At 34.1% G+C, this 13468-nt stretch overlaps 1 protein-coding gene across 1 annotated transcript; it reads left to right on the forward strand.

Annotated features, from left to right (window-relative positions):
* The first annotated feature begins 216 nt into the window (after window positions 1-216).
* Window positions 217-13410, forward strand: Lysmd3 (LysM domain containing 3). Its single transcript, XM_027927951.2, has 3 exons — window positions 217-430; window positions 4567-4832; window positions 9627-13410. Exons 2-3 carry the CDS (start codon window positions 4578-4580, stop codon window positions 10290-10292), a joined length of 921 nt encoding a protein of 306 aa, XP_027783752.1. The 5' UTR covers window positions 217-430; window positions 4567-4577; the 3' UTR covers window positions 10293-13410.
* The last annotated feature ends 58 nt before the right edge of the window (window positions 13411-13468 follow it).

Raw genomic sequence — 13468 nt, forward strand, 5'->3', positions numbered from 1 at the left:
CGCGAACTTGGAAGGACTAAGCTATTCCACTAGGGAAGAGGAGGCGGGGCCTAAATGGAGAGGCGGGGCAGGGCTGGAAACAGAGCCCCTCCCCGGGCCCCAGGCTGGCAGGCGCCTGCGTGCTGGGCGTGGGCCTGTGGTTGGACGCCTATGGTTCTGGGCTCGCGGTTGCTCCTCAGTCCTACGCTTCCTCCCCCGCCCCTTCCCACCTCCGCCCACTTGACGCGATGACGCATCGCAGGTTTGCGGACGTGGCGGCGGCGCACTGTCGGGAAGGCGGAGACGTTGGCGGCAGCTGCGTCGGTGGCGGCCCCGTTGGGGGACCTGAACTGAGATACTTAGGCTCGGTCATGAACTTGCCCGGGACAGGAGCGGTGGCGGCGGACCTGGCATCCGTCTCTTCACTGCGTCCCCCTTGCTAACGGGACAGGTAAATATGGCGGCGAAGTGTGTGTGTGGGGTCCTGGGTTTGGCAGCGGTGTTGGACTTCAGCTGAGTCCTCCCTGGAGTCCTCGCGGAGCTCGGCCGCAGGTGTGGTGGGGCGGCGGCCTGGGGCTCGGACCTGGTTTCGCTTGGAGGACATCCCCGAGGCAGGGAACATCTTTGATGCCAGTTCCGCCACAGTGCCTGTCAAACTATCGAGGAAACCGAGGCTCCGAGGAAGGGCTTCTATCTGCCCGATTTCCGGGGCAGCGCTTTTTCCACCCAAACACAGTATTTCCCCCTCAACTTTGCGTTGGCGTTGATTATTAGCTGATGGCATCTCGTCCACATCATCCAGTGTGACGTTGTGACAGAAAAAATCTGCCGTTTAGTCTTTGTTAGGGATGACAGGGAAAGAAAAAAAAAAAAAAAGTGTGCGGGAAATTAAGTCTTTAAAAACAAATTTTCCCCTGGTGGACACAATCCTGTGATTCTGTCCCAGTGCTGAACTAGTGTATGGTGTTTCTTTTATTGCTTCCCTCTTAGGAAAGTCAAAGCGAAACACCAGCAGCAGTTTTTATATATAGTATGACGGTATTTGGGAAACCATTTGCAGTTGTAGACCGAACTGATGAAAGCTTTTAACACTGTATCCACTGGTAATTATTTTTTTTCCCCTGGCCTCTCGTAATCTGTGTAGCATGAAGGCTTGCTCCAGATTTCCTAAAATGTACTTCATGCCTTTTTCCTGCCCTAATAGAATTTTGAGAGGGGCGAAGAATCGAGCCAGAAGACTTGGATACTTTGTACTTTATAACCTCTAAGTAGTTTGTTCAGGTAATTATCTTCCTGGGCAAAGTCTTTTTACTTCCTTTGGAGGCACAAGCAATTCTTTGGTAATTCAAACACGAATACCCAGTTTGTGTTATATTCTCTGCCTGCATTTTGTTGCAAAGGAGAGTAGAAAGAGAATCCAGACTAGTCTTTTAAATAAAGCAATATATTATGGAGAGATATTGATATAAATATCCAAAGTGTCTAGTAGGTATTGCTTAGTGACTTTCAGTTAGTTGTACTAAGCTATGAAGTTTTAAAAATAAGATTTTAGGGAGAAAAAGTCTAAAGGGACACAATAATCAGGTCATTATAGCCTCATGTATAAATTGCGGTTTATTAAGTGATACTCAACTCTTTTGATCATGGATGCCTTTTGAGAATATGAAACAGTATTCTCCCCAGAAAATGCACATGAATAAAATTTGCCTATGAGTCTACAGGACTCACACATATACCCTTGATTAAAGATACAAGATAAAAAAGACTTGGTTACATAAATGGAAATAAAGTTTTTATCTTTGTAGGAATATGTGTAATCATGACTTCAAAACTGCTGAGATGTGAAATGTGGGTAGATTGCCTTAGTTTGGTGGCTGTCAAGTTAGAGATCCTAGTTCTTGGTAATAAATAAGGTAGAACCTCTGAGAACAATTGAAACAATCTATTTAATACATAGCTGTGGTTACTATATGATCTGAATAGAAAACCTTAATTTTTTAAAGCATTACAATGGGTTGGAAACCAAATTTTAAGGATTGGATTCAAGTATGAAATAGCTTCAAAACATAAGGATGTGCCTGCCTACCTAGAGAATGTAATCTATTGTCATCATTTTACAAATTCAGACTTTTGGAGTTGTGTTTTTCTGATTTTTTTTTTCCTTTCCCTCTTGGTACTCATTCATAGTGTTCAAAACATAACAATCCTTTGTCTAAACATCATTTGTCCTCCTTGGCTTCCATGGCATTACAATTCCTTTTCCTCTGGACATTTCTTTTTTCATCTTTTATGGCAGAACTTTACCAAGGTACTAAATCTTGGGCTTCTTTTTTTCAGGGTAAGGAGCCAGAGTTATTACAAAAACAAACAAACAAACAAAAAACTACCTCTCTACCCACCATTTGTATATTAATGAATTTTTGTGTTATAGTCTCATTATTAGGCTCCTTGAAGTTCCAAGGGACCCACTAATTTATTTTTCTTCTTTTTTCCAATTAATTTATTTATTTTAATTAAGTATATATGACAGCAGAATGCATTTTAATTCATTGTACACAATTGCAGCACAACTTTTCATTTCTTATGGTGTAGCATTACAACATATGTGCAGTCATACATGTACCTAGGGTAATGATGTCCATCTTATTCCACCATCTTTCCTGCCCCCATATACCCTCCCAACCCTCCCTCCTCTTTGCCCAATCAAAGTTCCTCCATTTTTCCCATGCCTCCCTCCTCCCTATTATGGATCAGCATCCATTTATCAGAGAGAATCTTTGGCCTTTGGTTGGGGATTGAGTTACTTCACTTAGCATAATATTCTCCAACTCAATCCATTTACCCACAAATGCCATAATTGTATTCTCTTTTAAGGCTATTGTGTATATATACTACAGTTTCTTTATCCATTCATCTATTGAAGGGCATCTAGGTTGCTTGCACAGTTTAGCTATTGTGAATTTAGCTGCTGTGAGCATTGATGTGTGTGGCTGCATTACTATAGAATGCTTATTTTAAGTCCTTTGGGTATAGACCTAGGAGTGGGATAGCTGGGTCAAATGGTGGTTCCATTCCAAGGTTTTTAAGGAATCTCCATACTGCTTTCCAGATTCGTTGCACCAATTTGCAGTCCCACCAGCAATGTATGAGTGTGCCTTTTTCCCCACACCCTCACCTGAATGTTGGGTTTCTTTAAGGTTCAGTACTGGGCCCTCTTTTCTTACTCTGAATTCTGTAGGTGATCTCATCTATTTCAGTTTCACTTATGTGCAGATTAGTCATAAAATGATAACCTAGGCCTTTCCTCTAACTATATAGCTCACTGTCAGAGATATTGAATATAGTCATGCCCCCACTCCTAGCTCTTCCAGATATCTATAACTTAGGGAATGGCACCACAGTTTATTCACTTCTGCAAATCAATAATCTTGGCGTGATCTTTAACTTCTCTTTTCGAATCTGAGCCACATTGAAGCTTGAAGTATTTATCTCCTAAATTCCTCTCAACTGCCTCTCTCCACCTTTCAAAACAATATCTGAAAGCAGTCTATCCTTTTTTATGTGAATAAGTAAAACAAAGCCAAAACAATGTGGAATTAGTTTTTTAGGTTCTTGTGTTTATTTTGAATGAGAATTGTTCAACTTGATGAATGTGTGTTGGGAGTGAGTATGCAAGTAAACAAAAAATATTAATTGGTAGATGTTTTTAATTTATATCAATTCTCAGTCATAGTCATAGAGTGCTTTTTCTAAATTACAAATAAAACAGCTAAAATCTGTTCAGTCTTGGGCTGGGGTTGTGGTTCAGTGGCAGAGCGCTCACCTAGCATGTGTGAAGCACTGGGTCTGATCCTTAGCATCACCTAAAAATTAATAAATAAAGGTATTATGTCAATCTACAACTAAAAAAATACACTTAAAAAATCTGTTCAGTCTTTATGTACCATAAATTCAATTTGATGAGTACTCTAAATTAAATTGGGTGAAGAGTTTTCAGGGGAAGAAAATCCCTGGTCAAAGAGAAAATTCATGGTCTATATAGAAGGCAAATGCTGTACTAAATATAAATTCTGAAGTTAACATCTTCCAGAGAGTGATAGGTGTAAATATATTTCAATCTCATGTGAACTTAAAATACACAAGCCAGAAAGTTTTGAATTCGTCACAGTTTGTATATGTATGTATAAACATACTTTGATTCCATCAGAACTATAGTTGTAAATTTAGCCACAAATTTTTAAGACGTATATAAAATAATTTGCACAATTTTCTTCCCATAGTCAGAAGAAGAGTAACTTAATTTTTTTTGACCAAAAAGAAAAAAAAAAAAAACTGTAGCATTTGCCTTGTTAAAATATAATTACCCCTATATGTTTTATGATAAATGGTCCATTGGATTATTGTCTCCACCTCCAAATATGTTTGTTGTACTTCAACAATTATAAAACTTGAGTTTTAAGTTTTTAAATAACTAAAACCATTATTTAAGAAATTTTTTAAAAAGTGTAATGTTAAGACTAATGTAAATACATCAAATTGATCAGCTACATTCCAAACTTTTCTGTTTTTTTTTACCCCCCCTTCCAGATTTTGACAGTATGGCAGGGAGGCATCAGAATCGTAGTTTTCCTCTCACAGGAGTTCAGTCAAGTGGTCAAGTACATGCTTTTGGAAATTGTACAGACACTGATATGTTGGAAGATGAAGCTGAAGTCTATGAGCTTCGATCCAGAGGAAAAGAGAAAGTCCGAAGAAGTACATCAAGAGATAGGCTTGATGACATTATTATACTAACAAAAGATATCCAGGAAGGGGATACTTTAAATGCAATAGCCCTTCAGTACTGTTGTACGGTAAGTTTTAATTTAATTTCACATAATGCAGTTCAGAATAAACTTATTTGTTCATTATTCTAACCTACTTGAAATAAATTCTGTGTCCTTTTGTTTCTTCACCCCTATTTTGCTTTTTTTTTTTTCTGGTCTTTTTTGCACAGAATCCTGTATCATGTCTGTGGATGAATATAACTAATATTGTTTCTTTCTATACTTTTGTGCTTGAAATACTGTGTGTGTGTGTGTGTGTGTGTATTTGAAGGTTGATTATTTTTGTTTTCAAGATTGGTGATATTGGGCTGGGGATGTGGCTCAAGCGGTAGCGCGCTTGCCTGGCATGCGTGCGGCCCGGGTTCGATCCTCAGCACCACATACAAACAAAAGATGTTGTGTCCGCCGAAAACTGAAAAATAAATATTGAAATTCTCTCTCACTCTCTCCCTCTCTCTCTTTAAAAAAAAAAAAAAAAAGATTGGTAATATTATGCATATTACTTTACAACTTGTGTTTTCATTTCTTAGTATTTGATGAATATCCCTCATGATCATCCCTCATAGTCTTAGTTCTAACTCATTATTTGAATACTTATATAATGTTCATAGTATTAGTAAGATATCTTCTACTCATGAATAGTGAGAATTTTCTTGGTGTTTTACATTGTGCACTATCACCATTCTTTAAAAGATAGTACCTTTTGGGGATAGGTTCCTAATAAAATGAAAGACATTCTTAATTTCAATAGATAAACTCTATTTGAACCCATTTTAAATCTGTGTTATCTCCATTTTGGGCCTTTAGCATAACATGTTTTTATGTTAATACATTGATAAAGAAACTGGTTAGAACATTGATTTTCTAATTTTTTGTTGTCATACTCCCAATGGAATAGAATCTGAAACGTATCTAATATGTACCTCCTTGCATATTTTTAAGTAAATGTTTTAATTCCACCTAATAATTTAAAGTAGTTACAAAATAATGTAATTCCAAGTGTTGTCAATATTGATGTTAAAAAATACAATAATTAGAAAACTTCTTAAATGTGTCCATAGAATTCTAAATATTATCAGGATTTGCTATCTGAAATCTTCATTTAAAAAAGATATATATATATATATATATATATATATATATATATATATGTGTGTGTGTGTGTGTGTGTGTGTGTATATATATACACACATATATATACATATATATGTATATTTTATATATATTTATATGTATATACATATATACATACACACATGAGAGCTGTTTTTTAGTAGTGTGAAATTCTTTTATTTTTTTAATTAATATTTTCATCTTTTCACAGAATTTTTCATAACGTAAAATATTTTTATACTTGAAAAACTTTTACTGATTCCCTGTATTGCAGTAGGAATAAACACATTTATAGATTTTTAATATATGAATGTGTGTGTATATATATGTGTATATATATATGTAAAAATTGAAATTGAATGCTTAAAAATTTTCCTATGATCATGAGGTTGTACATATTATTTTTTCTGAATAAAGTAATTATAATTATTCAATAATATAATTAAAATTCAAAACAAATACATTATAGATTTTGATTTAAAAATTTATAAGAACTGAGTGGTAGTTTTTGTTCCCTAACTTGTTCATGTATAACGACACAATTCCTGTCATTATTATTGGAAAATATAAAATTTAATTTTTTAGTGCAAAAAAATGTTGTATACATGTTTTATAGAGAAATAGACCAATGAGAAATAAATGACTGAATGTGTCTTGTCAGAAGACAAGCCAAAAACAAGGTGGAGGTCCAAGAGAAGAGTATGGTCCAGTAGCTTTTTAGAGAAAGCATTAGCTTTCCTTCAGTTAGTCTAGTAAATTTTCATAGGAGGGAAATTTGAAATGCCATTTGAGCAATTAAAAATAGGTCATATTTCAAATGAGGTGAAAAGGGGAAAGTGTTTCAGGCCTATAACAATAGCGTAGAGATTCCAAGAAGGAAATAAGGTGAACAACAGAAAGAATTTTAATAGGTGTTTCAGAAATGAGTGGCACAGGCTGATTGGGATGAAGCACTTTGAGATAACTGGGGAAGAGTTTAGTCTATATTGTAAAAGAACATTATTATTTTAATAAAAGTGAAGCAAAATGGTGGCGGAAGGAATTGGAAAGGATCCAGAAAAGAGATTGTTGGAATAATTCATTTGAAGATTATCAGGGATTAGATCAAAATAATTGTGATTAGGATAGAGAAGAAGCTGATAGAAAATGTATTTGGAGAAAATCAAAGGATGTATTAGTTGATTTGTCATTTGAAAGGAAGAGTCATAAAACTGAATAACTTAACATTAGAGGAGAGATGGGATTGGTCACAGTATTGGGGAAGTTGATACAACAAACTTAGGGTATTAAGATAAGCAGTGCTTCCTTTTGGGTGGCTCTTTTTTTTTTTTTTTAGAGATGGACACAGTATCGTTATTTATTTATTTATTTATTTTTTATATGGTGCTGAGGATCGAACCCAATGCCTCACATGTGCAAAGCAAACTCTCTATGCTGAGCTATAACCCCAGCCCCTGGGTGGCTCTTTTAATAGAAAAATGGTAACCTTAGAAAAGGATTTATAATAATCATTTTTAAAATACAGTAAATAGTGCTGTATTTCGCTTATAAATGATCTTAAGAATTATTTAAAATATGCCTATTATAAAACAGTGTTGAGAAGAAAAAAAAATTCAAGGTTGAAATCCTAAATGCAATCAAGGAATTTTAGCAAAACAGAAAACATTATAGGTACATTCAGAGAGGTAGATGCTAAATCTTTGAAGCCTTGTTTAGAAAGAGTATTTAGCAGTTACTATAATAGAATATAAACAAAAGAGCATTTAAAGAAAATGGGGTCAACCTTTGGGGGATTTATCAATTAATCTTCATTTACTGTAAAACAAAACTGCCCCAAAATATTATATGATGACAAAGCACCCTTTATATTTGCCATCTTCTCTCTTAGCTATTCTTCAGTCCTGTACCCCTACTCCTACACATACACACTCCAAGAGAACTTTTCCAACATGATGACCTCTTTCATTCTTCAGAGTACTTGATCACTAATCTACATTTGAGTCTGTTCACCACTTCCTCCTAAAAGCTCTTCGCTTGACATGCCTGACTTGGCTGGTTTCAGATTTTCCTACTACTAATATCTAATAATAACTAATATTCATAGCATTTATATTAGTGCTCAAAGTGTTCCACATATGTTTTATTTAATTTTTAGATTTTTAGTTGTAGATGAACACAAAACCTTTATTTTTTATATGTAGTGCTGAGGATTGAACCCAGTGCCTCACACATAACAGGCAAGCACTCTACCACTGAGCTACAACCCCAGCCCATCTGTAAGGTAGGTTGTAGAATCACTGACATTTTATAGGTATGGAAATTTGAATGCAAAATGGTTAAACAAGTTGCCTCAACACACAACTAGAAAGTGTGAATCAGGCTTCAAACCTAGATACCTATCTTTTTTTTTTAATATTTATTTTTTAGGTGTAGATGGATACAACACAATGCCTTTGTTTTTACATAGTGCCGAGGATCCAACCCGGGTCCCACTCATGCTAGGCGAGCGCTCTACCGCTGAGCCACAATCCCAGCCCTAGATACCTATCTTTTAACCACCATTGTATATTGCCTTCCTCGCTACTCTTCTAAATCTCCTTTGTGGATTTATTGACATCTCTCTCAAATGTTGCCATTCCTCAGGGATATAAATCATTCTTCTGAGTTTTCAGACGTATGTCTTCAATATTTTCCACTAGTATATCTCAAGTACCTCAAAGCCAATGTGTCTAAAATCTATTTATTCTGTTCTCACCAAACACAGTACTACATATCTCATTGAATGGTGTCATCATACATGCAGTTGACCAAACCACAATCTAAGTTCCATCCTAGACTCAACATTACCTCTCTGCTATCAGTTGGATAATACATGATTAGCTTAGATTAAAACATTGATAGGAACAATAAATGGGAATATTAACTTAGATGTGGTGAGAGAGCCTAGCATACTTATTGGTAATCTGAGAAATGCTCCTGTCTTCCCCCTCATCACAATGGCATAGGATATATGGACAGTTGGAGGTTATTTAATATGTGGAGAGAAATCATCTGTGACTGATATTGCATGTGACAAATGTATGCATTTACACTGAGGAGTTCAGGGAAAAAATGGCCTTAGAAGACAAATGAGAGGGATGAATTACTATATTCTTAAGATTTTTTTCACACTTTTAACATCTTTGAAATTTGGATGATGACTTCATCATTACATTTGGTGTTTTTTTCCTGCCTTAAAGATAACACAGAATAATGGTACATCTTAAGAGTTGATGGCTTCTTAGTTTTGATAAATGATAGCACTTGGGTAAGTTAACATTTGCTTACATTCCAATTGCCAAATTGTAATAAAGAACATAAGTATCTGTAATGCTTCCTTTGCAAATTGCTTAAAGACACAACAGTACAGTGATATTTGTGCATGATATACAAAGTGATACAACTAGAATTTACTTAAATTATATTAATTAGTGTTACTAGTATGTAGGTGATTATGAAAAGCAGTTGGAGATTTCCTAAGCCTGGTAGATCAAAAGCAGTTTAGATTCTCATACACAAGTAAAATTAAAATCTCTCTCTGGGTGTGGTAACTTAATATTACTAATAATTGAGCTCAAATCTTTTCCCCTCTCAAATGAGATCAGTGACAATTGTTACCTCTGGTGTGATTTATAATTCAGTTGAATGTTTAATTTTTCTTTTTTACAGGTAGCAGATATCAAGAGAGTTAATAATCTCATCAGTGATCAAGACTTTTTTGCCCTTAGGTCTGTCAAAATTCCAGTTAAAAAGTTTAGTTCATTGGCTGAAACACTTTATCCTCCAAAAGGAAGACAGGCTTCACGTCCTTCATCTGTTCAATATGCTCCAGAACAACAGGAAGTTTTGCCAGCTAATGATTGTCTTTCTTCTAGTGAATCAGCTGGCAGTTTTTTAAAAGAAGTAGATCGAGACATAGAACAAATAGTAAAGTGTACAGACACCAAGAAAGAGAACCTTAATGAGGTAGTGTCTGCCTTAACAGCACAACAAATCCGTTTTGAACCTGATAACAAAAACACCCAACGCAAGGATCCCTATTATGGAGCAGACTGGGGAATAGGCTGGTGGACCGCTGTAGTGATAATGTTGATAGTAGGTATAATAACACCAGTATTTTATTTGCTCTATTATGAAATTTTAGCTAAAGTGGATGTTAGTCACCATTCAACAGTGGACTCTTCACATTTCCATTCAGGAATCACAGCCCCATCACAGCATAGAGAAATGGAAAATGGAATTGCTCCAACTAGAGGAATACATGTTAGTCAACAAGATGATCATAAACTATATAGAGAAGATTTTCAGCCACCTGCTGCTCAACACAAAACATAGCAGTTAGCTCATAATCAAAGTAATAGGGATCAAATGTGTCTGGAATGCGGTGATTCGGTTATATCCAGTATCTACTTCAGAGGCAGAGTTTAGGGTGATTGATGATGCTTATGTTTTTAACCTTTCTAAAAGTTTTTGAGCCATTTACAAGTGGATTATGTATAAAATCCCTGAAATTGCTAGTGTTGGTGTTAAAAATAGTCAATCCATGAATATGTTATATGAATGCTTAAAGCAGAAGTGAATTTAAATTTGTGCTTAGGAAGTTCTCAAATTGGAAGATGTGTCATTTTTCTTACTTAAGACTATTTATATTTAAATATTGTTAAAGTAATTCTCCTTTAAAATTATTCATGTTAAATTTTTGAATCAGAATAATGATAGTTTCAGATGTTTGCAACTGAAGAAAATTTGTGAACCACCAAAATATTTAGTTGCAAAAAAATTGATTCTGAAATTATTCATGATAGTATTTAACATTCATCTTGAAACTTTAAAAACATTTCGGACATGTGCTATGAAAACACAGGTAGAAACAAACGGAAACATAATGTATAACTTCTACAATAGAGGTTGAGAAATAGATTAAATATTTTTAAGACCCCAAAATAATGTGTTATGGTTGGGAAGTTGCCGTTTGATCACTAGAACACTGGATTAAGTCAGGACCCAAATGTAATCTTGTCTTTTAAAGAATGCTTAAGACAGACCCTTTAACCTCACCTCTGCTTCTATTTTTAAAATATTTGCCTCTGATATTTGAAAACATTTTTTGTACTTCTTTGATGAAAAGTGTTATACATGTATAGATTAGCATTATTTAGGAAATAACTCCTTACATACTGTGATAAATCATTGCTGTTACATATAGTAACAGGCCTTAATTACATTTACTGCCTTAGAATATTACTTTATGTAGTTAATATAAGTTTTAGAATTTAAACATTGTTTCAGATGGTCCAGTTGGATTCAGTATAGGTTAATTAAGCAAGCTCATCTCTACCTTCACTTTGCAGCACAAGTTAATGAATAAAAACACATCTTTATTACCATTGAGGTCTATTGTAGATAAGGGTTCATCAAGCAAAAATAAAAACAAGAGGCCTTTTGCATTAAATAGGAAATAGTTGCTGTATTTGTTGATCTCTTAACCTGTTTTTCAAAGGGAAAATATCCAACCTAGACTTTTTCCCCCCTGAATTGTAGCATCAAATTGAGGAAAAGAGGCCAAAAAATGGATGGTTGAAAGGACTCAATAGTACCATTTTTATAAGATATGCTGTGGATCAGCCAGTCTGACTAAATAAGAAACGTTTGCATACTGATCCTATCATTTTTTTAAAGTGTGGGTTTTAAAAATGTTATTTAATGACTCAATAGATATGAGATGGAGTCTGGATTGCCTGTTTTGTGTATAATAAAGTATATACCTTAAGATATATAATACCATCTCATTTTCTGGGTATATTTTCTGATATTTCAATATTTTACATCAGAAACTCTAATCTTGGTATGAAATGGTATAAATATTTATGGTAATTGGGATTTATATACTTTCAGGAGAAAGCATCATAACAAGGACAAAGAAGCCAAACATTTTAAAGTCTTTGTATGTATCAGAGGACTTTAGAAAATGACCAGAGTGTTCAATAGGAAAGTTGTGAATTGATTTTTTTCAGTAAAATAATTCTCAATTGTTTTAATGTGCCTTGGGTATCTGGAAACGAGGAGTATGATATTTCAATTAATGCTCATTGCTTATTTGGCTAGTTTATATACCATTTAAACCTGCTGAAAAATCAAGTTTTAGGATAGTAAATGCAGATTATTTCAGTTAGAACAGTCTTTGACATCCTTTAAAGATATATTTACATCAAATTGATAAGGTTAGAGTCACTGGTTCATTTTTGTTAGCTTTACTTTGAAATTGTGACAAAGGGGTCTGATTACTTATTTTTAAAGTAAGAAAATACTGAAGTTGGCTAAAATTCATTTCTGTCTTTCTGAGTATCCTTTTTGAAAGAAATACATCATATCCTTATAAAACACAATCAGGCAGTTTCCCTTTTCTGTACATTTGAATTACATATAATTCTATCTATATAGGTTATATAGATAGAATTAAAAACAAAGATTAAACTGTAAAACAAAAATTCCTTAAGAATTCAGATTTAAAATTTTAGCTTTTAAAAAGTACTAATATACATTCAATTTGTTGTAAATGCAAATTACGTTATATAATTAGATAAGCATAATTGTTTGATATTGGATTTTAATTGTGTTGAAACCCTTGTCTGAATTTAAGACCTTATATTTGTATGTGTGTATGCAAATGTAACAAAACTGTGAATCATAGTATTTGGCTTACTTAAAAATTGGGAGTTGCAAGTAAAGAAAAAATACATTATTTTTAGGGCAGATTTTTTTGGGTTTTGTTTTTAATTTTGGATAGACATGGCTTAAAGGTTGTTTTGAACGAATGGGTAGCCATTTAGGTTAAATATTTTTGCTGTCCACCCCTAGAAAAAAAGATGGGTTATGGTCTCCTGGCCCTGTTAAGAATTAGGAGAAACATGTAATTTCAAATTATCTTCCCCAAAGAACTTTTTGATTTACTTTCTTTTCTGGACTTTTACTTGCTTGGTCAGTGACCTAGAAAGTTCTTTAAACAAACCACTACTTAGTAATCTACTTCCAACATTACCTATTTGGGAATATGAAGGATATAGTTAGTTTTAGAAATATGAAGTAAAGGTCCAGTCAAAGTGTTAAAGGGTAAAGGTGGAGTTCAGTCTATTTAAATGGTGCATTATGATGGGAATCATTCTTAGTTTGAATTACAACAATGTTGCTCAGGAAATCAGTATTTTTCTTCTAAGTATGTGCATATTGCACTGTTAGACCATAGACATATTTGCTTTATTTAATTCATTTTATGTATGCAAAATTTATAAATCTTTTGTATACTGTATTTTATACAATTGCACAATGTAATAATAGAATATTATGTTAAGTGTACATCTGTAAAACTGGTTTTTAAAACTTTTTGCCCCTTGTTTTTCATATTTTAAAAGATGTAAAATGTAATAAAGTTTCTATTTTATTATTCAATCTAAAATTCAAGCTGGTGAATTTAATTGACTAAAGCAAACTTTTCTTCTCTACTTTCAAACTCT

Source organism: Marmota flaviventris, chromosome 5, assembly GCF_047511675.1.
Source record: "Marmota flaviventris isolate mMarFla1 chromosome 5, mMarFla1.hap1, whole genome shotgun sequence".
NCBI classification, from domain to species: Eukaryota; Metazoa; Chordata; class Mammalia; order Rodentia; family Sciuridae; genus Marmota; species Marmota flaviventris.